At 47.4% G+C, this 23840-nt stretch overlaps 1 protein-coding gene across 6 annotated transcripts; it reads left to right on the forward strand.

Annotated features, from left to right (window-relative positions):
- Positions 1–1563: 1563 nt before the first annotated feature.
- Positions 1564–23255, forward strand: pparda (peroxisome proliferator-activated receptor delta a). Of its 6 annotated transcripts, XM_028998656.1 has the most exons (9): positions 1564–1867; positions 7269–7321; positions 7441–8271; positions 10844–10989; positions 11098–11236; positions 11329–11528; positions 12181–12387; positions 20089–20332; positions 20406–23255. In XM_028998656.1, the coding sequence occupies exons 3-9, from the start codon at positions 7905–7907 to the stop codon at positions 20651–20653; spliced, it is 1551 nt and encodes a 516-aa protein (XP_028854489.1). In that variant the 5' UTR covers positions 1564–1867; positions 7269–7321; positions 7441–7904; the 3' UTR covers positions 20654–23255. The 6 variants fall into 6 exon arrangements, with proteins under 6 accessions (XP_028854489.1, XP_028854487.1, XP_028854488.1 ...); XM_028998654.1 differs by having other exon boundaries at positions 7269–8271; XM_028998655.1 differs by lacking the exon at positions 7269–7321.
- Positions 23256–23840: the final 585 nt, after the last annotated feature.

Consider the following 23840-nt stretch of genomic DNA (forward strand, 5'->3'; position numbering starts at 1 on the left):
ATGGTTCTCCAACAGTCTTGAAGGAGTTCAACACCAGAGGTGTTTAGCACTTGTTGGCCCCTTTGCCTTCACTCTGCGGTCCAGCTCACCCCAAACCATCTGGATTGGGTTCAGGTCCGGTGACTGTGGAGGTCAGGTCTCCACTTTTTGTTAAGAACATAACTCCACATGTGTTCATTCATAGTTTTGATGCCTTCAGTGAGAATCTACCAACGTAAATGGTCATGAAAATAAAGAAAACACATTGAATGAAAAGGTGTGTCCAAACTTTCAGCCTGTACTGTATGTGTACTTCATGAAATTCTGAGGTGCCATGAGCACCCAACACACTCTTCTTAGTTAAAGATAAAATAAAACACATTACGTCTTATTTAATACAACGCGTTTTATGAATATGGGCGTTATAATGCACACTCGCACACACACACACACTTAATTTGAACTTCCGCTTTAAAGCAAGCGCAGAACAGTGAACCCCGCGTCAAAACTGAACTCCACCCCAAAAACAGAAGCCCCGCCCACGCCGCCCTCCCGTCAGGCGCGGATAAAAACAAGCGCTAAGTGCGACATCTAGTGGTCGAGGAGGATGGAACGGCGATGGAATAAAATCATATATTATTACTTGGCGTCCAAAAGAAAACGAGAGTAGTGTAGATATATATTAGGGGTTTCCCTGGAGGACCTGTTTACCCCATAAAACCTCTTTTTACGTTCAACAAACTCGCCTATGAACCAGAAGACCCAGGTTCAAATCCCACTTACTACCATTGTGTCCCTGAGCAGGACACTTAACCCTAAGTAATTAGGGTTGTAATTGAAACCCTTGTAATTGAAACAAATACAGTGAAAGTGCAGTTCCCACATCAGGGAGGCCTCTATAAAAAAGAAACATATAAATATAACACAAAAAGACGCAAAATTAACAATAATGTAAGTAGACAAACAATCAGTCTACACGCGTCCTTAATGAAACAGATCTTGGATTGAATTGGTGTGAAGATTAACTGGGAAATCGGCGGCAGTGGTGGAATTTAGTGGGTAAGGAAGCAGACCCGTAATCAGAAGGTTGCCGGTTCGAATCCATGAAGCGCCAATGTGCTGTTGTGCAGCTAGAAAACCAGTAGCACAGGATGCTCTCAATAGATAGAAGGAGAATTATTTTTTCCTGTGAACTCTCAGGAAGTAAAGTCTCCGCTGAGCCTTCTTTGCCAAATCTGCTCCTCTAGCTCATGTAGAACTTCGGTTTTGCACCTCACAACACTATCCGTAGGAGACTGGTTAGCCACTGTAAAAGGGTTGTAGTAACCTATGAACCAGAAGGCCCAGGCTCAAACCCCACTTACTACCATCGTGTCCCTGAGCAAGACACTTAGCCCTGAGTGTCTCCAGGGGAGGACTGTCCCCGTCACTACTGATTGTAAGTCGCTCTGGATTCGGGCGTCTGGTAAATGCTGCAAATGTAAATGTTTGGTGTAGTTTAGCCCAAAGTCGCTTGAAAGCGGCGCGCCTGGCAACACGGGGTCCCCGCGCCTACGCACGTTACGCGGAAACTACGTCGTTTGCGCCGCGCGCGTGCGTCGGATGACAAACAGCAACAGATTAGTGACAAGAGTGCTGGCCGCGGCGGGCCTCGGCGCGACGGGAGGATGGTCTAAAGTCGCCCCGGACCCGGGCGGCCGAGTTCCTGCGCGGAGTTATGCGCCTGCGGCGGCGCGGGGGGGAAGCCTGCACACTCCCGCGGCAGGAAAAGTGTCGGCGGCGGCGTCGCTCGGCGGCTCCTGCGCACTTTCCACGCGGCTTAGAGCGGCTCCGGGTACAGGGGGGGTGGCCCGGATCCGCCGGGGAGCGTCGGGCTGCGGCGGCGAAGGTAAGAGGCGTAAACAGAGCCGCCCCGGCGGGGTTAAAGGGCTTTTTAAAAACTCCGGCTGCAGGAACCCTGTCTGTCTGTCTGTCTGTGAGTGTGTGTGTGTGAGAGAGAGACCAGCTGTTGGAATTTATAAACGTTGTTGTTGTTGTTTATGGTGTCTTTTTTTTTTTTAACGCTCGCGCTGTTGTTTACGTCCCGTTGCCCGCGGCCTCGCGTTCGTCACGTGACGGATTAGTAGCGCAGATGGGTCCAGTGACCAGTCCCCAAGTCCCCTGTCCCCCTAGTTAGCGCCTCCTGTCCCACCAGCGTGGCCAGAACCAGTAGGATTATTATGAGATGAGGGGCTGGTGGTGGTGGCCCTGGTCTGTCACCCAGTCCCAGGTCCGAACCCCGCTTGCTAGTATCGTGTACCCCGTCGCTGCTGACTGTAAGTGGCCCTCTGGACAAGGGCCATAAATGAGACGTGGGTACACGCCGGCGTTGCCAGGGACAAGTGAGCTACTCTGCTGGTCACTGAACCGGCCTGTTGACTGTTGCCTCACCTCGGACGGGGAAGAAGAAGAAAAAAAAAAATCTAAATATTGACCGAGCTTCTGAACTTTGGAACGGTAGTTTTTGTTTTTTGTGTTTTTTGACGTCTGAGGTCGAGTGCCGGTTTACTCCTGCGACTTTTTATGTAATTTTTTACCTCCACTTTATTCAAGTTACGGCAGGGACTGCACCAGAAGGGTTCTACCTGAACCGCAGGCGGCCCTCAGACCTCCATCGGGCATGAGGCCACGTGGGAGGCTGGACTCCTCCATGACTGGAGAACGCTGACCTGACGTGGGTATTTACGTTTACGGTATTTACCAGACGCCCTTCTCCAGAGCGCCTTACGCTCAGTAGTGACAGGGAGGGTCCCCCCCCACCCCGCTCAGGGACATGATGGCAGTAACTCTGTGAGGATAGTACCACGCTCCACGTTCTTCAGTGAGGAGATCACTTTTAACCCACTTTATTCGCCGGTTCTGAGTCGCGTTCTCCGACGTTCTGGTCTATGTCCGCATGCTGGGCGGTTCTGTAGGTCCCCTCATGTGTCCCGAAGTTCCCTGAGGATTCTCCTGCCATGTTTTTTTCTTCTTTTGTAATAAGCTGTTTCCTTATTAATGTCTTTTTTTTTTTTTTTTTTTGCATGCGTTAAGAACGTTGCATAAAATGTTTTACCGACTCTTCGGTAATCAGGAGTCGGGAACATGTCCCTGTCTGACGCTCCGTATTTCTATCTGATGCTCAGCCATTAAACGGTTAATTTCAGACATTTGTTAAACTTCTAGCAAGGACATGATGCTCCTGCGATGGAAACATCGAAATGTCATTTTCGTGAAAGATCGGCGTGCTTATTACAAGCAAAATTTGAATATCTGTATTTGCCAGACGCGCTGCCGCCATGCCATTCGTCTCGTTGCGCTCAGAGTGGTGTGTGTTCAGCGTGACAGCCAACGTCCCTCCAACACGACCTCTTCTCGCCACTGGTTCTCTGGATACCACAACTCCTCCAGTAATAAGAATAATTCTAATAACATCTACGTTTACATTTACAGCATTTACTGTAAATGCTTATCCAGAGTGACTTACAACCAGTAGTTAGGGCAGTCCCCCCCTGGGGACACTCAGGGTTAAGTGTCTTGCTCAGGGACACGATGGTAGTCAGTGGGGTTTGAACCTGGGTCTTCTGGTTCAGAGGCGAGTGTCTTACCCACTAGGCTGCTACCACCCTCTAATAATAATAATGCCTTCTGTGCTGACGTTTATTGACAGTTGAGCTCTGCTGCATTCTTGTTCTCAGGAAGAGAGAATGTTCAGGTGAAAGGTGTGTGTGTGTGTGTGTGTGTGTTCAGATGTTTGTCTGAGGTCACGACAGGGCTTTTAAAGCACCTATGTCAGCACGCCGTTCTGGTTGCAGCGTAAAGTGTCCATTTCAAGGTGTGGGTCAGTAGTGCAGGAGACCGTTTGGACTGGTCCTCTGCGGCATGGAAGGATGGATGGACGGACGGACGGACAGTTGGACAGGTAATTCGGTATTGCCTTGTGGCAGCAGCACACTCGCACGGAGACAAGAAGTTCCCTGCTGTCTGACGTTTGTAACGTCGAAACGCCGCTTTTATCATCTTTAATCTGACGTGACGTCAGGAAAAAATATAAACAATCGATCAATCTGAGCCTACCTGCTTCATCTTTTATTTACATTTACAGCATTTATCAGACGCCCTTATCCAGAGCGACTTACAATCAGTAGTTACAGGGACAGTCCCCCCCTGGAGACACTCAGGGTTAAGTGTCTTGCTCAGGGACACGATGGTAGTAAGTGGGGTTTGAACCTGGGTCTTCTGGTTCACAGGCGAGTGTGTTACCCACTACGCTACTACCACCTTATTTCTCGTACTTCCGGAAGATGCCAGCCTACCGTCCAGTTCCTGGTTCGTAATGACAAGTTCCACCGAACTGTCCATGGCCGCCGGTACCAGAGTGTCCTGAAATTACCGCTTGGAGGCGGAATAAATGAACGGCGCTCCTGGACCGGCTGACCCGGGTTCCTCCTGGCAGATTAACTCGCACCAGCTGCCGGCTAATCTGCTCTTATTTAACCCAGAAGCATGAATGCATTCCTTGGTTCTCTCATAATCGTAACAAAAACGAAGATTATGGAAGTTTTTTTTATTTTTTTATTGGGAAAAGATCGAATCGCACAGTCGCTCTTACGGCGCTGACATCGCTACTGAACTCCGCCCACATTCCTACGGGGTTAATTACAGGCCAAAAAAAAAAAAAAACGACATTTTGTGGAAATGTAATTCTGCATGCTGTGGTTTTGTTAAGCGGCCCGGCTGGAGGAGCGCGGTGCTGTTCTCCCTTTTTTCCGAAATTCTGTACACAGCCGGTTGGAATTCTGCGCAGCATTCCGGAAAAGCCCGTACGACCTGTCCCTGCGTCTGGGACGCAGCTTCCAGCCGTCCCGCTGGGCTGATAAGCTGACGGATCCGAGATGTTGCAAGAGCTGAGCAGCCACTGGACGTTAGAAGGCGGTTCCGCTCATGGGCTGATGTTCTTCAGAGCATGTTCTGGCACGTTCCGTAAACAAAATGTTGCTTGTTACTTGATTTATTGAAACGGTTATGTTCACTGTTTATTGGCAACAAAAGTGTGGTTTCTCTCTCTCACACACACACACACACACACACAGTGTGTTGTTATTTTTAGATTGTATCATTGACATGCAGATGGAAGCTGTAGTTACTCTGAAAGATCTGCTTTCAGCCAATCAGATTCTGTAGAAATGGAACAGATTCATCAGAACCGTGTCACATGGCCATGTAGGCAGTAGGTCGAGGAGTTTACGGAATGTCACCAGAGCGCCTCACGTTTGTGGGTGGGACAGTAAATTGAGACATACAGTACAGGCCAAAAGTTTGGACACACCTTCTTATTCAATGTGTTTTCTTTATTTTCATGACCATTTACGTTGGTAGATTCTCACTGAAGGCATCAAAACTATGAATGAACACCTGTGGAGTTCTGTACTTAACAAAAAGTGGAGACCTGGCCTCCACAGTCACCGGACCTGAACCCAATCCAGATGGTTTGGGGTGAGCTGAACTAAAACTGAACTAATATTCATTCCAGCAGATTCTTCACCACATCAGGATCTTGCTATTTACCTAGACAACTCGCAGCTCTCTCCTTCTGCAACAGCCCGCAACCTTGGCGTAACAATAGACAACCAACTCTCCTTCTCAACTCACATCAGCAATCTTTCCCGCTCATGTAGATTCCTTCTCTACAATATCAGACGAATCCGCCCTTACCTGTCAACCCAGGCCACCCAACTACTGGTTCAGTCCTTAGTAATCTCACGACTGGACTACTGCAACTCCCTTCTAGCTGGTCTACCACTATGTACCACCCGACCTCTACAACTCATACAAAATGCAGCAGCACGACTGATCTTCAACCTTCCCAAATTCTCCCACACCACCCCTCTACTACGTTCCCTTCACCGGCTCCCAGTAGCTGCACGCATCAGATTCAAAATACTGATGCTGGCCTACAAAGCCAAACATGGAGCAGCACCATCCTACCTCACAGCCCTTATTACACCTCGCACTGCACCTCGTCTACTCCGAGCCTCCAGTACTGCTCGCCTGGTCCCTCCATCTCTGAAGGTAAAAGGAAGACGCTCATCTAGAATCTTCTCTGTCTTGGCCCCTCGGTGGTGGAATGAACTTCCCCTCGAGGTCAGAACAGCTCAGTCACTGAGCACCTTCAAACGACAGCTCAAGACCTTCCTCTTTAAAGAATATTTAGATTAAATTGTAATTTTCTTGTCAAACTTTGTGTACAGAATCTACAACAGAGTGAATTAAATAGATGTATTCATAGTCGGGGTCCTAGTGAACCGGAATTGATCTCTTCATCGATGGTAACTTGAAAGCACGTTGTAAGTCGCTCTGGATAAGGGTGTCTGCCAAATGCCGTAAATGTAAATGTAAATGAGCTGGACCAACAAGTGCTAAACACCTTTGAGAACTCCTTCAAGACTGTTGAAGCATTTCAGGTGACGACCTCTTGAAGCTCATCGAGCCAAGAGTGTGCAAAGCAGTAACCAGAGCAAAGAAACTAGAATATAAAACATGTTTTTTTAGTTATTTCACCTTTTTTTGTTTAGTACATAACTCCACATGTGTTCATTCATAGTTTTGATGCCTTCAGTGAGAATCTACCAACGTAAATGGTCATGAAAATAAAGAAAACACACTGAATGATAGGTGTCCAAACTTTTGTCCTTTACTGTATATAATTGTTTGTGTTTGAACAAATCATGATCTTATGGTTGACAGTTCTTCTGCATTATGATGTCATTGTCATCATGGGCAGCGCTCCACACCTATCACCCCTGTCGAGTGAAATGACGGGTTTAAAGTGATTGCTTTTGCCACAGCACACGGTGACACAGTGAAACGTGTCCTCTGTATTTAACCCATCACCCTTGGTGAGCAGTCGGCGGCCATGACAGGCGCCCGGGGAGCAGTGTGTGGGGACCAGAGTCGCACCTTGGACAGTTCGTTTGGTTCGAGTCCGCTCCCTCACCCGCTAGGCCACCACTGCTGCATGATCCTGCACCCCGATGTTCCATGTGAAATATGCCGGGTTTTGAGGAACACTGATATATATTCAGTGGAAAAAAAGACTTGTAATGCTTCTACTGTCGACTGCTATACAGTTTTTAACGGTGTAGTGAAGACCTTCGGCTTTCTTAAAACAACAGCATCGGAAGACACAGCCCATCGTCGTGGCGATGAAATGAAGTCAGCAGACCACCAAAATCCACCGAATGATGATGTCGGTGTTTATTGTTTTCTAGTTGGTGAAAAAGTGTCGTCGTCACGCATGCACCGCCGAGTCCTCAGCCCCACGGTGAATGTTTGGGATGTGCTGGTGGAGACTTTTCTAACTAACTAATTAATGAATGTTCATTGAAAGAACTGCTAGCTGTAATTTTAAAGCTGAACCGGTTCCTTTTTCTGGCACGGCAGCGTCCTCGGCGATATCGGCGCTCCGAGACTGCTTTCTCGGTGCTCTGAACTCTGTGCCGCTTTCCAGCCCGAGCCCGGGTCCTCCCCTCCGACGGTCTGGAGGTTACGGCCCCACCCACCGACCGACTGGGGGAAAGAGCGAGGCCGCCGCGCCGCCAGGCAGGAACTGGGCTGTGTGGTAAAGGTCGCGTCTGACAGTCGATACGCCGCGCCGCCTTCCGAGGACTCCAGACGCTCAGACAGGTGTCTGGGGCGCCAACGCGAGCGCGGGTTCGCCCGCCACCCAGACGCCCAAGGCCCCGCTTTATCTTTACTAGCATAAACGCCGCAGAATATTCCCACTGTTGAGGAATAAGATCATGAACGTTTGTTAGCGGTGTGTTCTCCTCTTGACCAGCAGAGTGGCGATGGGGATGCCATGACGCAGCAGTGTCGGCGGAGGAGGAGTCAGCTGATACGGTGCCATGGAACAGACTCAGGTGTACGTTCTGCCAGCCAATAAGGGCCAAGAATCGAGGCCACAGGCTGGGAAAGGGAAGGCGGCGGCCATGCGGAGAAAAAAGAAGAACGGGAACCTCACGTCTCCCTCAGGTCACCCGCCGTGCCCCGGAGACCAGAAGGGGGCCAAGGGGGCCGCGGGCCGACTCGCGGCCCCCAAGGGCCCCTCGGAGCTGGACGGCAGCGGGCGGAAGGGCGAGGTGCCCTCAAAGGCCTCTCCCAACAGGACCGGCGGGGAGGAGAGCTCGCCCAATAGCAGGGAAGAGCCGCAGGAGAAGGGTGGAGCCAGCCACTGTGCCACGCATAGCCCCGCCCCCTCCAGCAGCTGCACAGGTGAGAGACCTTTGCGAACGGCGGCCTCTGTTTTGAGAACCCAAAGCGTGTTTTTCCACTTTGCTGTGCACCATTCACCAGATTCCTGTGGGAATGTCGCCTGTTTTGTCATCCTGCACCCATGCTGTTTTTTTTTTTTGTAAATTAGGTATGAAATAAGAATCTTGTCATTTTTTTTAATATATATATATATATATATATATATAAATGACAAGATTCTTATTAGTGCTTCACACATTGTCCAAATTGGGTCTGGGATGTTCAGGAATTTTTCCTAGAGGACGTCAAAACGGTAAAAGGTGTTTGCTGTTGAGTACTCGCCAGTACCGTGTACTGATAGCCAGGGCGGCCGCGTCTAACAATAGTCACAAAAATCGTTCTGGTGGTTGTGAAGTGTTTGTTTGTTGAACCCACATCAAAGTACCACGTTCCACTTTGACCCTGCACAGTGGAAGCGGCACATTTCACTGAATTTCGGGACGAAACAGACCTCCCTCAATTGCATTTTATTTTTTCCTGGAAAGGTCTGCTTTCGTGCTGTGTCTGCTGAAGGCACCAGTACACGAAACTAGAAGCAGAAAATCTGCTTCCTGAGCCCCGTCTTTCAAAAAATGAATCCCGGCTTTGTCGTCTTGAACAAAAAACGCCTTCGGTACATTCAGGTTGTCAGCGGAGTCCTGACCAGCTGAAGGGACCGCCTGCACGGGCTTGTCCAGGTGCATGATGGGTGCCTCACGTCTCCCCTTGCTCCACATTTCAGCGGCAGACCCCGTAAGTTTAAATGGCGTGAAGCAAGCTGTCCCCCGCAGGGCCCGAAGGTCGGCCCGAACGGGGCCTGTTTTTCATGGGCCGAACGCGCCTCGGGGCCCCAGATCTTTTGGTGGGAGTTTGAGTTTGTCTAAATGTGATGAAACGAGGACTCCGCTGCTCGACCTTTGAACCGCCACCACTGTTTATTTAACTACCCTCTGTGTGCGGTGTTTTGTTGTTATTCTCCTTCTTGGGAAATATTACTTATTATTTGGACTTTTTTTTTTTTTAATAAATAAAATTTACATTTCAGACAGCTTTAGAATTCTGGTTTCTGGGCATTGAAGATTTCCTCCAATCGCAAGGCAGAGTGTCAGTGTTTATTCTGGCTAATGTTCCACAGAGCCAAAAAAAAAAAACACAACACACAGCAGATCCTCTCTGCTCTTGGGCTAGTTAAGCTGCTCCTGTTAAAATTGCACCATCGCCGAAAAGGTTAAAGGTCAGCCGTTGGAGAAGAGAGGATGTTTTTGAGCTGCGGTTGAATATTGAATTGGCTCTCTCTTGTCTGTTCTGCGGTTTCTCCGAAAATTGCCAGCATGAAAGGAGAGGATAAAGGTCGGGTTCAATTTAAGTTGAAGCTTCTTTTTACGGGCCGACACTAGAAAGTTGAAAAATAGTGTAAAATATGCACGGCGAGTGGAATCTGGATGCCCGATGTAAATATGGGAGGAGCCTGAACGCCACCATTAATCTGCACACGCGCTCACATCCTCCGAATCGTGTGGCCCGGCGCGGCTGACGTGGCCCCGCCCCTCCTGTGCGGCCGTACGCGCCGCTCTACGTTCTCACGAGTCTCTGCACAGCGGTTGGACCCCCTGGAAACTACGCGCGTCTCCTCGCCGTGCCAGTTGTGTGGAAGTGTCGGCCGCTGTTGGCTTTGGCGGCCGGAGCTGGCACCCTGCAGGCCGAGGAGGGAGGGGCTTGGATGTGTGTTCTCTGCGGTGGAGGACAGGGGTCAGGAGAAGAAGCCCCACCCCCCGCTTCACATAAACGTGACACCTCAGCTGCTGTAAGAACCGAAGTATAGAATATAGAATGTTAGTATAGAACCGAATAAAAAATATTCCGCTCATATAAAGCATGCAGAATTGTTTGCCGCTCTTGTTGCTGGTTTTAGACTTCACTGAAGTGAGCTGCTGTCCCCCTGTCGTCGGGAACTGCTTGGTATGGACATATGGACTTGAACCGATCAGGTGACCGGGAGTAAGCCCCGCCCCCCCCAGAGCTTACTGGATGATGAGCATCATGTGACATTTAAACCTCCTTTCATGGACTTAAGTTTTCCCAAACTTAAGAGTGTGAAAAATGAAAGTGGGTTGGGTGTAACACACACAGAGACAAATTCATTCTTGACATTCCACACAGTCCTCAGGGAGACCCACCCCCCCCACCCCCCTTGTTATATCCCGGCTTTTAAAGTTTAGGCCCGCCAAACACACGGATCCTGGTCCTCATCTCTGCCTGTTTCAGTCTATTTAATCATGTCGCCTAATAAAATTAAGAAACGTGCAGAAAATGACTGTAACTGTTTGGGTTCACATCTTGACATAAATGACATTTAGTGGAAGAAAGAAAAAAGAAATGCGGCATAATTAGTTTTATTTGGTCACTACAACAATATATTGTGACACAAAGTGTCAATCATCAATGTTTTTTTTTCCCAGTCAAAGGAATCATGTAAAATATTTCTGGCGTATAAAAGGTCTCCGTCGCTGATGTCTTCTGCCCTCATGAATCGATTTTTGTATCCCGTGGTCAGACCTCTCTCAGACGTCGTCTCCGTCCCTGTCGGACCAGCTGCTGTTGGGCCAGGATGACGGAATGGGGATAAACGTGGAATGCCGGATCTGTGGGGACAAGGCCTCAGGCTTTCACTACGGCGTGCACGCCTGCGAGGGCTGTAAGGTCGGTGGCAGGTCGTTCTGGTTACCCTTGGTTACGGGGCAGGTTGCGTACGTAAACGTGGCTGCCTCTGATGCACACTTCCCCTGTTATTCCGTCATCTCGGCGCAGGGATTTTTCCGGCGGACCGTCAGGATGAAGCTTGAATACGAGCGCTGTGAACGGAGCTGTAAGATCCAGAAGAAAAGTCGGAATAAGTGCCAGTATTGTCGATTCCAGAAGTGCCTGATGCTGGGCATGTCACACGACGGTGAGTGTGGTGACCCGCACGCACACATAATGGCAGCAGAGGGGTGGAGTTGGGCTGTCACAGTGTTCTGACCGGCGTGCTGCTGCCACCAGCGATCCGCTACGGTCGAATGCCGGAGGCGGAGAAGAGGAAGCTGGTGGCGGGGCTTCTGGCCGGCGACGGAGGGGGGCAGAGTCCTGGCGCTGACCTCAAATCACTCGCCAAGCGAGTCAACAACGCCTACCTGAAGAACCTGAACATGACCAAGAAGAAGGCGCGTGGCATCCTCACCGGCAAGACCAGCTCCACTCCAGTAAGCGCCGCCAGTGTTTGCCGGAGAAACGTGAGAGTGAAGTGACAGCACACGGTGACACGGTGAAGGTGTCCTCTGGTTCTAACCATCACCCTTAGAGAGCAGTGGGCAGCCGTGACGGGCGCGCCTTGATCAAGGGGACCTCACTGGCACCTTAACGTTTTTTTGAACCCCCAACCTTCCGATTATGGGTCTGCTTCCTAGACTGGGTAAACTCCCGAAGCACTTAATCGTGTGGGGCGGCGGTGGCCTAGCGGTTAAGGAAGAGGCCCCGTAATCAGAAGGTTGTCGGTTCGAATCCCGATCCGCCAAGGTGCTTCCGAGGTGCCACTGAGCAAAGAACCGTCCCCACACACTGCTACCCGGGCGCCTGTCATGGCCGCCCACTGCTCACATCAGGGTGATGGGATAAATGCAGAGGACAAATTTCAATGTGTGCTGTGCTGCTGTGTATCACATGCGACAATCACTTCACTTTATTTATTTATTTTTTTTCAATGAAGTTGACCAAAGTGCTGTACAACACAAGACATCACTTCACTTTCACTTTAATCTTATATAGTGCAGAAAGATAAAATCCCTGAACAATAGAGGGCCGTTCTATAAAACTAACAGCAGGATTGGACTCGTTTTGTTCCCTCTCCTCCAACAGCCGTTCGTGATCCACGACATGGACTCGCTGTGGCAGGCGGAGAATGGTCAGGTGTGGAACCAGCTGATCAATGGAGCACCGCCCAACAAGGAGATTGGCGTGCACGTGTTCTACCGCTGCCAGTGCACCACGGTGGAGACGGTCCGGGAGCTCACAGAGTTCGCCAAAAGCATCCCGGGCTTTGTGGATCTCTTCCTGAATGACCAGGTCGGTGGTGCCGCAGTCGCCTTTTATTTAATTATTATATATTTTTTAGGGCTGCACGATTTGGGGAAAAAGACATATTGCGATTATTGAGATCAATATTGCGATATGCGATTTGATGTGATAAAGGACACTTGCTTGTACATCAATGAAAAGTCGCATACTAATAGTGAAATGTTTAATTTCAAAGTGAAACATACAAACTACTTATAACAACCTGAAATGCCCAGTGCTTTCAAAATACAATATTCTACAAATATAAAATAATCACAAAAAACTCTTTTACATTACTGTCGAACTACAAACCCTGGTAAGGCTAAACAACTGTTTTGATTATATTTGCCCATTATAAAATCCCCTATTATAGTTCTTACGTTTAACCAAAACGTTGTTTGGAGGCTGACTTGAACACAGGGATGCATAGCTTTGCTACCTTAGCTAAGGTTAAGATTTGTAAACTGAGGTGAATTTCTTTAGGAAACCTTCAAAGTTTGAGAAAAGTTAACTAAACAGCTAAGAACAGTCTAAATAGATAATGCCTACATTTAGCCAAAACGTTGTTTGGAGGCTGACTTGAACACAGGAATGCATAGCTTCGCTATCTTAGATTAGATTAGATTAGATTAGATTCAACTTTATTGTCATTACACATGTACAAGTACAGGGCAACGAAATGTAGTTTAGGTCTAACCAGAAGTGCAATAAGCAGCAAGTGCAGGATACAGTTCAAATAAGTTAAGTTATATATATATACATAAAGTGATATGTGCTATACATAAAGTGATATGTGCAGTACAAAGTGGTATGTGCAGTACAAAGTGGTATGTGCAGTACAAAGTGATATGTGCAGTACAAAGTGATATGTGCAGTACAAAGTGATATGTGCAGTGCAGTGATTATCAAGAGTGTATGGGGGGGGCAGAGGAGTTCAGCAAGGAAACAGCTCTGGGAAAAAAGCTGTTCCTAAGTCTGCTGGTTCTTGTCCGTGGTAGCCTGAACCGTCTGCCTGAAGGCAGGAGAGAGAACAGTTCGTGGGCCGGGTGGGAGGAGTCCTTAAGAATACTGCGAGCTCGACGCAGACAGTGCTTCCTCTGGATTTCCTCAATGGATGGAAGTGGAGTCCCTGTGATGCGCTGGGCAGTTTTCACCACCCGCTGCATCGCCTTACGCTCAGCAACAGTGCAGCTTCCATACCACACTGTGAGACAGCTGGTAAGGATGCTCTCTATTGTAGAGCGGTAAAAGTTCAACAGGATGGTAGTGGGTAGCTGGTTCTTTTTTAATGTTCTCAAGAAGAAGAGGCGCTGGTGAGCCTTCTTGACCAGGCTGGAGGTGTTAATGCTCCAGGACAGGTCCTCTGAGATGTGGGTCCCCAGGAACTTGAAGGATGTAACAGGCTGCACAGTCATCCCATTGATGTGGATGGGATCATGCGAGCCTCTTCTCTCCCTCCTGAAGTCCACAATGAGCTCCTTGGTCTTGGTGGTGTTTAAAAGAAGGTTATTTTCTGTGCACCAAGTGGCCAGATGCTGGACCTCCTCCCTGTAGGCAGTCTCATCGTTGTTGTCGATGAGACCTATCACCGTGGTGTCATCTGCAAACTTAATAACGGAGTTTGATCCATACATAGGTCGGCAGTCATGGGTGAAGAGGGAGTAGAGGAAGGGGCTCAGCACACAGCCCTGTGGTACACCAGTGTTGAGCGTGACAGTAGTGGAGCGGATGTGGCCTGACCTTACATGCTGTGGTCTGCTGGTCAGAAAGTCCATAATCCAGTTGCAAAGTGAGGTGTTGATGTCCAGGGCTCTAAGTTTAGAGATTAGCTTAGAGGGGATGACAGTGTTAAATGCTGAGCTGAAATCAACAAACAGCATCCGTGCATATGTGTTTTGCTTGTCCAGGTGTGTGAGTACAGAGTGCAGCGCTATGGAGACTTAGCTAAGCCTAGCTTAGCTAAGGTTAAGACTTATAAAATGGGGCCAAATATATTCAAAACAATTGTCCATCCTTACCTATGAAATGTAATCCCCCGGGATCTGGTTTGGAGCGTATAGCGGTTTGTACAGCCCCAAGCAGCACAAGAGGGAGGCATTTTTATGCACTTCTCTCCATAGATATGTATATGCTTCATGCCACAGCAGAGCCTATCGCAATATGGCGGCGACGCTGACGTACGAGGCAGCGCGTCATGCGCCGTCTAACCATATGTCTCCGACTCGAAAGTCATGTGAGCAAACACGTCACATCCGACTGAGATGTGAGACGTGAGATGTGAGACTTCAGTCAGCTTGCAAACTTTGAGAGAATGAGAGAATGGATCGCCAACATATCTGATCCAATCCATTTACTAATCATTTAAATCGCACCTTTTTGCGTTCATGTAATCGCACAGATTGAAATCGCGATTGCGATTAGATTAATCGTGCAGCACTAATATTTTTATTATAACAACAATCACAAAACAAGACAATACAGAAATGGGTAAAAAAATAAATAAAAGAATCGCCCCTATTTCCTGACCTCCACCCCACCCCATCAGTACATTCCAGTCATAAATCCATCAGCAGCAATCAGCTGGTGTCCGTTTTGGATTGGCTTGGGAAGGTGTCCATTCAAATGAAAGATGTCCATTACAAGCACTCTGGAAGATGGTACGTAGGAGGAGTCTCCCTGATCCATTATTTCAGCACTTTAGGAGTTTGTCCAGCTTTATGGGAGAAAGAGACACAGTCTCAGATGGGAGTCCCAGCAAGACTCCCATCTAAGACTCTGGATCTTTTTTAACTTTGACTTTGAGAATCTTGCTAATCTCCATGGCTATGCAGGACCAGTAGTGTGAAATGTATCTGCATTCCCAGAACAGGTGGAAATAATTCCCACGTCCTTCCTTGCATTTAGGACATAAGGGACATATAGAACGATCCATCTTATTGCAAATAATTGGAGTTATGTGCAGGCTGAGTAGTATTTTGTACTGGGTTTCTCTTAAAGTATTGCATGAAAAAACTGATTGGAATGTCCCAAAGGCCTTTTGCCAGTCCTCCTCAATAAACTGGTTACCCATGTCCCTCTCCCACAGACATTTAACCCTGGACATGCTGTCAGAATTAGCAGAATGAAGAAGGGAGTAAAAGGATGAAATTAAATGAGAACAGTTTTCAAGACTGAGTAAGAACTGAGTAAGAATTTTTCTGCCATGTGTAATGCGCATTAAAGGGGTGGACTCTGTGTCTTAATATAATACCGAATTTGTAAGTAACCAAAAAGATGTCCCTTTTGTAAGTTATACGGTTTTTGAAGATCACTGAATGACCTCAAAACACCATCTTGAAGCATGTTCCCAACCACTCTAATGCCCCCCGCGAACCATGAATCAAACATTGAGGGTCCATCAAACATTGATGGTACATTAAAGGCAATCCCGTTGAAATGGTACAGGCCCATTTAAACAGGAAACTGATTGGGCAGCGGCTTATGTCATAACTGCCCAGTGGCATAGCTTCAGACTTGTTAAAATTAGTTTTACATCCAGATATAGAACTAAATCCTTCTAAAACAGAAAGTAGAGCAGGTACAGATGACTGGTGAAGATAGAAATAACAAATCCCCTCAATTCCATTGTGTGACCTAGTAGTGGCTGCGAGCGGTTCCAAGGCAGTAGCCAAGAGTAGGGGACTGAGGGGACAGCCCTGCCTGGTCCCTCTCTCCAGCTCGACGGCCTCTGAGCACAAACCGTTTGTAATGACACTGGCCATGGGCGATTGATAAAGTATTTGTATCCATTTAAGAAACTCTTAAATTAAGTCCAAACTTTGTCAGCACATCAAAAAAATAACACGACTCTATACTTTCAAAAGCTCTCTCTGCGTCCAGTGACACCACTATGCATTTACGTCCTGTCTGATTAGAGAATCGCATGACGTTCAGAAGTCTTCTAATATTCGAAGTAGAGTAATGGTCTTTAATGAAACCGGTCTGGTCTGCATGTATTAATGTAGGCAGAATCCCCTACACTCTTTTAGCTAAAATTATAGATAAAATCTTGCTCTCAGCTCCTAATAAACTGATAGGCCGGAAAGACCCACACTCATCTGGTGGTTTGCCTTTCTTCAGAAAACGTTTTGCCATATTACGGGAAAATGGAAGGCTACCCTTTTCAAAAGAGTGAATAGGCATGTCCATTAGAGGGCCACTTATTAATGTGCAAAATTGTTTTATAAAATTCTGGGCAGAATCCTTCCGGCCCGGGGGCCTTCCCACTTTAGATGTCTTAACAGCCTCCAATAACTCCGCCTCCCTGATAGACTCACATACCTGTTTTCTCTGCTCCTCTGACAAAGATGGAAGTTCTAAATTACTCCTGAATGATTTTCTGGCGTTCTGTGTAGAGGAGTGGTATAAAGCTTTGTAAAAGTCCCTCATCTTTTAGAGAAGTGATAGATTTAGCTTCTGTTCTCCCTTTAGCTAAGTGAGCAAGGAGGGGGCCAGACCTGTTCCCAAATCGATGTTTCAGCCTCCCTCGTAAGCAGTTGGTTCAATGCAGAGCGTGCAGCATCTAGTAGTTTCCCCAGGGATTTTGTGGGCTTTTTTTTTTTTTCTCTTTCTAGTGATCTAACATTCTCCTCAAGCTCCAGCTGGTTTGCAAGAAATGACCTTCTGCGTGCGGCAGCGTGTGATATAATGGCGCCCCGTAAATATGCTTTAGCAGCTTCCCATAAGGTTCCTGAGGAGATCTCCACAGTTTTATTTGTTAACATGAAAAAAAATATTTCTTTGGTTATGAACTCTACAAATTGAGGGTTGCTGAGTAAAGACTGGTTTAATCTCCGATGTCTATGTACATAGTCATTATGCGGAGACTATGGATGCACATCGATACACATTTTCTAAAGTACTCATACTCGTTAAAAGTCCCCCGATACCGGGGACCGATACCACGGTCCAGATATGATGTCCCAAGCCGCCGATACATGACTGGCATGGAGCTGCCTAAACTACACGACTCTGTGGGGGGAAAAAAACATTTCCACAGTGTTTTAGTTTCACCGTGGATATTTGGACCAGCCGTGTTAGCCTTCGCTAATTAGCATAACCTCCCGGTGGATAGACGAGAGTTTCACGCCGAAACAATTCTGCGGCTCGCACACCAGCCATGCTACAGCGCATGTGTTTGGGCTAATGCTCCAGACATGGGGTATACAACGTGCTTTTCTCCTCGTTCTCCAAAAAAGGGGTATCGGTGTATCCCTAGCGGAGACTCAAAAGTAAGGCTTACCGGGCTATGATCTGTTAGAAGTTGGGCACCAGTAGTACATTTACTGACTCTGTCCAGAATTCCTCTGCAGGTTAAAAAGTAATCTATTCTGGATAGAGATTTGTGTGGCCGGAAGAAGAAAGTAAAATCCTTTTCCTTAGGGTGTAAGGTCTTTACATTGATCCAGTAGTCTGGAGCCCTTTAAAGAGCCCTCTACTGCTTTTTGGAGGTGATTGGTCTATGTTGGAGTCACAGTTGAAATTATGTGATTGGAGGATATTGCTTTAGGGGCAGTGGTGGCCTAGCGGTTAAGGAAGCGGCCCCATAATCAGAAGGTTGCCGGTTTGAATCCCGATCCGCCAAGGTGCCACTGAGGTGCCACTGAGCAAAGCACCGTCCCCACACACTGCTCCCCGGGCGCCTGTCATGGCTGCCCACTGCTCACTCAGGGTGATGGGTTAAATGCGGAGGACAAATTTCACTGTGTGCATCGTGTGCTGTGCTGCTGTGTATCATATGTGACAATCACTTCACAATCACTTCAAAGTTTGGAGAAAATGAAGGCTCAAAAGTCATGGGAGAATATACAGGCTAAAATTATATGCTCTCCATACAGAGAGCCCGACACGATCACATAACGTCCTGCAGTGTCTTTGATTCCCTTATGCAATTTAAAAGGGAGAAGACGATGTATGAGAATTGCCACTCCGCAGCTACTGGAGTTGTGTGAAGAGTAGGAAAACTGACCCACCCAGCTTCTGCTTAAGGGGTGTCTGTATCCTAGTGGGCTACACACTCGCCTATGAACCAGAAGACCACTAGCATTGTGTCCCTGAGCAAGACACTTAACCTTGAGTGTCTCCAGCAGGGGACTGTCCCTGTAACTACTGATTGTAAGTCACATTCCGCTTTGTGGATACGAGTGCCCTGCATGGTATTAGCAATGGATTCCGGTGATATTTGTAAAAAGAGCAAATGTCTCGTCCATCAGCGCACAACCTGAGCTAGGCTAGCTAACGCTGACCTACCCGCGCCAACGCCATCTTAAGCCATTTTGGTGGAGGGCATGGCGGTCGCGTGTAGTTATTTTGCTTCAGCTCGCGTCCTGACCGGAATATCACTCTGAGACTCGACTGTGCTAGTGGAAGACATATTCCCTGCGTTTTTGACCAGGAACAGTGAAGCAGTTTTATATTGTGCCGTGGTAAAAGTTACATTAACCTCACAGGGAATGGGAGCTTGACCTTTACGTGGCCGCTCAGCTAGTAATCATTAATTTAATGTCGCTATCAGAAACTCATTCCTCAAGATTCTAGATTGAAGATTGGTTTATTGTCTGTACAACAGTATACACATTATACAGTGTATTGAAATAATGTTTCACGCAGACCCCCCCATAGTGCAATCATAAAGGAAAAAATATATATATTTAAACTAAACTAAAACTAAAGCTTAAATACTTTACAGGTTATCTCTATAAGAGAAAAGTAAAACTTTTAATGAACAGGATACAACTGGACAACACTGTAGGATGCTTGTAAGTGGATATGTTGGATATTTCAGGACACACAAGACAAGACAAACATGTGCGAAATGAGTTGAGATGTGCGAAAATCATGTGCATAGGGCTGGAAGTGTATTGTTGAGTTTATACGTTTTTGGTGATGGCGGTGCATTGAGAGCTCTAACTGCTTGTGGGAAGAAGCCCTTTCCGTGTCTGGCAGTTACAGTTCTGATGCTGCGGAGACGGTAGGAGGGGTGGTGAGAGTCCTTCGTTATGTTCCGAGCTCGACGGATGAGGTGTTTCTCGTAGAGATGGGTGGAAGTGGAACCCCGATGATGCGCTCGCTCTGTAGCAGCAGAGAACACTCTCGGTGGACCCTGGTAGAACGATGTGAGGATGGGAGGATGGGAGGAGGCAGGTTGGCCTTCTTCAGCTTCCTGAGGAAGTGCAGACGTTGCTGGGCTTTCTTGGTGGTGGAGGTGGTGTTGAGGATCCAGGAGAGGTCGTCTGACGTGCACACCCAGCACAACAGCAGATCCATCGATGTGCAGTGGGGTGGGGACAGTCGGTTGACAACCATGTCTTTAGTCTTGGTGACATTGAGAGTCAGGTTGTTGCATCCACTAGATGTTTTATCTCCTCTCTGTAATCAGACTCATCGTCGTTGGTGATGAGCCCCGCTACTGTTGTGACATCTGTGAACTTGATGATGCGGTTCGAGCTGTACCGTGCAGCACTGTCGCATGTCAGCAGGGTGAACAGCAGCGGGCTGAGCAGCATCCCTGTGGGAAACTGTGCTCAGTCTGCGGACCTTGGAGGTGTTATTTCTTCTATTCCTGTCCAGAGCTTATTCCCAGCAGGTCCAACTTTCATTACAAGCTTCTGAGGGATGGCGTTTGTCGAGGTGGGAGAGGGTGGTCAAGTCGTTTGTCTTCCACACCACTAGGTGACCCTGCTGAAGTACGGCGTGCACGAGGCCATCTTCGCCATGCTGCCGTCCCTGATGAACAAGGACGGCCTGCTGGTAGCCAACGGGCTGGGCTTTGTGACGCGGGAGTTCCTGCGGAGCCTCCGCCGGCCCTTCAGTGAGATCATGGAGCCCAAGTTCGAGTTTGCGGTCAAATTCAACGCGCTGGAGCTGGACGACAGCGACCTCGCCCTGTTCGTCGCAGCCATCGTCCTCTGTGGAGGTAGATCTTACACCAGCCATACTTCATTCAGCAGGGGGCGTAATGCTAATCCTTTCTTCACGTGTGTGTTCAGACCGGCCAGGCCTCATGAACGTGCGTCAGGTGGAGGAGATCCAGGACAACATCCTCCAGGCCCTGGAGCAGCACCTGCAGACCAACCACCCTGACTCCGCCTATCTCTTCCCAAAGCTGCTGCAGAAGATGGCCGACCTGCGGCAGCTGGTGACCGAGAACGCCCAGCTGGTGCAGAAGATCAAGAAGACCGAGTCGGAGACGTCGCTGCACCCGCTGCTGCAGGAGATTTACAAAGACATGTACTGAGCTCGGCAAGGGCGGAGTTTAACCCGAAAATAACGTTCCCGGCAGACCCTCTCCATGGCTGATGGATCAGGGTCACTGGTTTTTAATGCTGCAGACCTTTTGGGGCTACTGGTTCCCCATTTCAGCTCTGCCTGGTCAATATTTGAACTCAAAAGGGTTTCTGCTGGACTATGCACAGTTGTGTTGTATATTTTCTTTAAGGGCTGATATCGATTATTAGTGATCCAGGAGACCAATAACCAATATACATTCACCGTTTAGGTGAATTTGGAGGGTTTGCAAATCAATTCTTAATCAGCTTATAGTTGTGTAGAAATAAGTACACTAATTCAGGTCCTTTCTAGTCTTGCGAGGTCTTGAAAAGTAAATGAAACGGTCCCACTTTGAACTGCACCTCTAACAATAAGCGCGGGAAGTCCAACATTGGATAGAAAGGTGGAAGTCCTTTTAAAATGCAGGAAGCGGTGTTCGGAGCTGAAATTCGGCTTCTCTTTAATTTGGCTCCGTATTGCACAGAAGCGAGTACTCGAGTTGATGTCCGGCGATCTGCCGGTTGTCTGCAGTCTGCATTGGCCTGGAGAGACGCTGGTCTATTTACAGGTCATTTTGTCTGGTTTCTTCCTTAAGCGCTCACTTACGCACACCGTCTCAGCGGCGGGCCGAAGCGTCCAGCCCAGGAGAGTCTGGGGGTGGGGTCGGCGCTGCGGTGCCTCGGCAAACTTTCCCGGTCGAACTCGTCTGGCGGACCGACTCTTTATACAACCTCTTAACCTCAAGATGTGTTTTTGTTTTTTTTCCTTCTAGCTGATGGAACTCCTGCAGGCCTGTTGTAGGACTCTCAATCGCGATACTGTGAAAGAAGTTTAAAAAAAACGTGCGTCGACGTTGTCATTGGAACTTTGATGGGATTTATAGTCACCCGAATCCAGAAATTTTCACAGCGTTATGGCAGAGGTGGAGAGTGTCAAGTCACCGAGGATGGATCTCAAGGACTCTACGCTATCTATTGCCACCAAAGGACTGTTCCGTGTTCAAGAGCCTTAAAATTTCTCAAGGACCTAGTCGCATATGCAATGTTACGCAATGGGTTCTCAACGTGGGGGGGGGTCTAGGAGACTCGACTTGCCTCCGTAGGACCAATCCAACCAAAGACATGTTCTTGACTTTGAGACATGCCTTACACCTCTGTCTGAAATCTGCATCAGTGTCCTCACCGCTGTCTCGCTCCCATTTCCTGCGTGCGTCTAAAATACTAAAAAAGCTAAAAATACAGCGTCCTTCCTGTCCAGCTTCCACCTCTGCTCCCATCCCAAATAAACGCTTTACAGCAGAGGACATCAGTAGCCGCGTTTCCATAACGAAAGCATCAGTCACGTCCAACCGTACATCTTTCTCCAAAGAACTTCAAAAGCAATTTTCTGCAAGGCCACTAGAATACTTATACATGGCTGTTGGCTTCGTGTTTTTTTTTTTTTTTTTGTCATCCATGCCTAATGGTGATGCAAACAGGACATGATCTGTAGGTATCTCAGAGGATTCTCAAAGCCCCAGGTGAGTGGAAACACGGCTGCCGTTGACTCGGCTGTGGAGGCTCCTTAAGAGACGTACTGACGTTGGCTGTCGGTAACTCACTACACAAACTGTTCGAAGCGATGCGTTCCTTAGAAGCGTGTCTGTGCTTGGCTTTAAGGTTCAGAAGGTGCTCGGCAGAGAGGCGCCGGTCATGTCTGTGTGCAGTGTTAGCCGAGGCTAGCCCACTGTGGCGGCCTGTGAACGGCGGATGGCAGTGCTGTAATGCCCTCCACCGCCTCCTTGCTTAAACCAAGGATGCTCGATGCCAAAAGCATTCTGACCGAAAAAAAAATCGAATGAAAAGACTGTTATTTTGTAATTGGTTCCTTGTATTTAACCTCTTGTACAATTTTCTACAAGTATTTTCTCTTTAGTAAAAATCTATTTTTTTAACCCCTTTTCTGACTGTCATTACATGTTATTTTTGGTGGCTTCAAATGGTTAGACCCTTTTCACATTAATTCACTTCATATAATGGAAGTTGTCGTCATTGGGAGTTACTTTCGCGTTGAACAAGCTAGCTAACCTTCATTCTTGCCAGTGTACAACAGCGCCACCTGTCTTTGGTTCCCTGCTATGACCGCTTCTGTTATGTGAAACGGGCCTGCTGAGTTCGTTTGATATTTGTTCATTTTAAAGTCTGGTACGGTGCTGCTATTTTTCACGTTAACTCACATTGTCACTAGAGAACCCATCTTCAGAACCACAAGGTTCCTTCTAACAGAACTGTAGATATTTCAGGCTTCCATAGGGAGACGCTATAATACTATCAAAATTGAATTTTTAAAAATATATTTAATCAGACAGCAAAGTTGCTATATTTAGAGGCCAATTACTCGTGTGTGAACTTGAGTTCATGAGAAGCGGGTTCCCGGGCTCCTTCGCTCATTAAAGACAAGCTGTGAAGAGACGGCGCTGGGTGCTCCGCATGTCTTCTTGTTACGTTTATGTTACTGAATGACAATTTACCAATGAGTTTTCTTATCCATTTGATGGAAGATGAATGATATTTTTACAGTTTAGCACATGGCTGGCTTTTTTTTTTTTTTTTTAATCATTTCCTTTTTTTTTTTTTTTTTTTTTTTTTCAGATAAATATTGTGACCATGTGAGCTATTCAGCCAGTCAATTACATTTCAAATAAGTTAAAGTGTGTATAGCACCTGTGTATAAGAGCGGTTATCAGATATTTTAAACGATTTTCTACCCCGTGTAGAACCTTTTGGAGTGTTGCAATAAAGAACACTGTTTATCACACCACGCCATCACCAGTGTTTTTCTTTTAAATATATCTATTCATTTTTGTCATGTGTAGGTTTTGACATTGGAGGAATTGGGCAATCAGCATTCCTTTTTAGGACAGTCCAGACTTTTTTAGTTATTTATTTATTTTTTCCTCAATTTCCATTTGCCGATTTTCTGTTTTTTCCAGCAATATGATAAGCTGATTGGATGAAACCGTGTTTTTTCAGGGTCTGTGAGGAGTTTCGTGGTGGGTAAAATCTTTTTTTTGTGTTGATCTAAATTCACAGGTCAACTTTAGCTTGTTTTTTTTTAACACTAACACACACAACATGACCACTGAGAGTCTGCGTGGTTTAAATTACCGTGGAGAA

Source organism: Denticeps clupeoides, chromosome 12, assembly GCF_900700375.1.
Source record: "Denticeps clupeoides chromosome 12, fDenClu1.1, whole genome shotgun sequence".
In the NCBI taxonomy this organism is placed as follows: Eukaryota; Metazoa; Chordata; class Actinopteri; order Clupeiformes; family Denticipitidae; genus Denticeps; species Denticeps clupeoides.

What these genes read in the sequence shown, in the direction of transcription:
- pparda (XM_028998654.1), top strand. Translation starts at nt 7,905, where the DNA reads ATGGAACAGACTCAGGTGTACGTTCTGCCAGCCAATAAGGGCCAAGAA. An exon ending in ACGCCTGCGAGGGCTGTAAG is followed by an intron (nt 10,990 to 11,097) that starts GTCGGTGGCAGG and finishes ATCTCGGCGCAG; the next exon opens with GGATTTTTCCGGCGGACCGT. An exon ending in AGCCATCGTCCTCTGTGGAG is followed by an intron (nt 20,333 to 20,405) that starts GTAGATCTTACA and finishes GTGTGTGTTCAG; the next exon opens with ACCGGCCAGGCCTCATGAAC.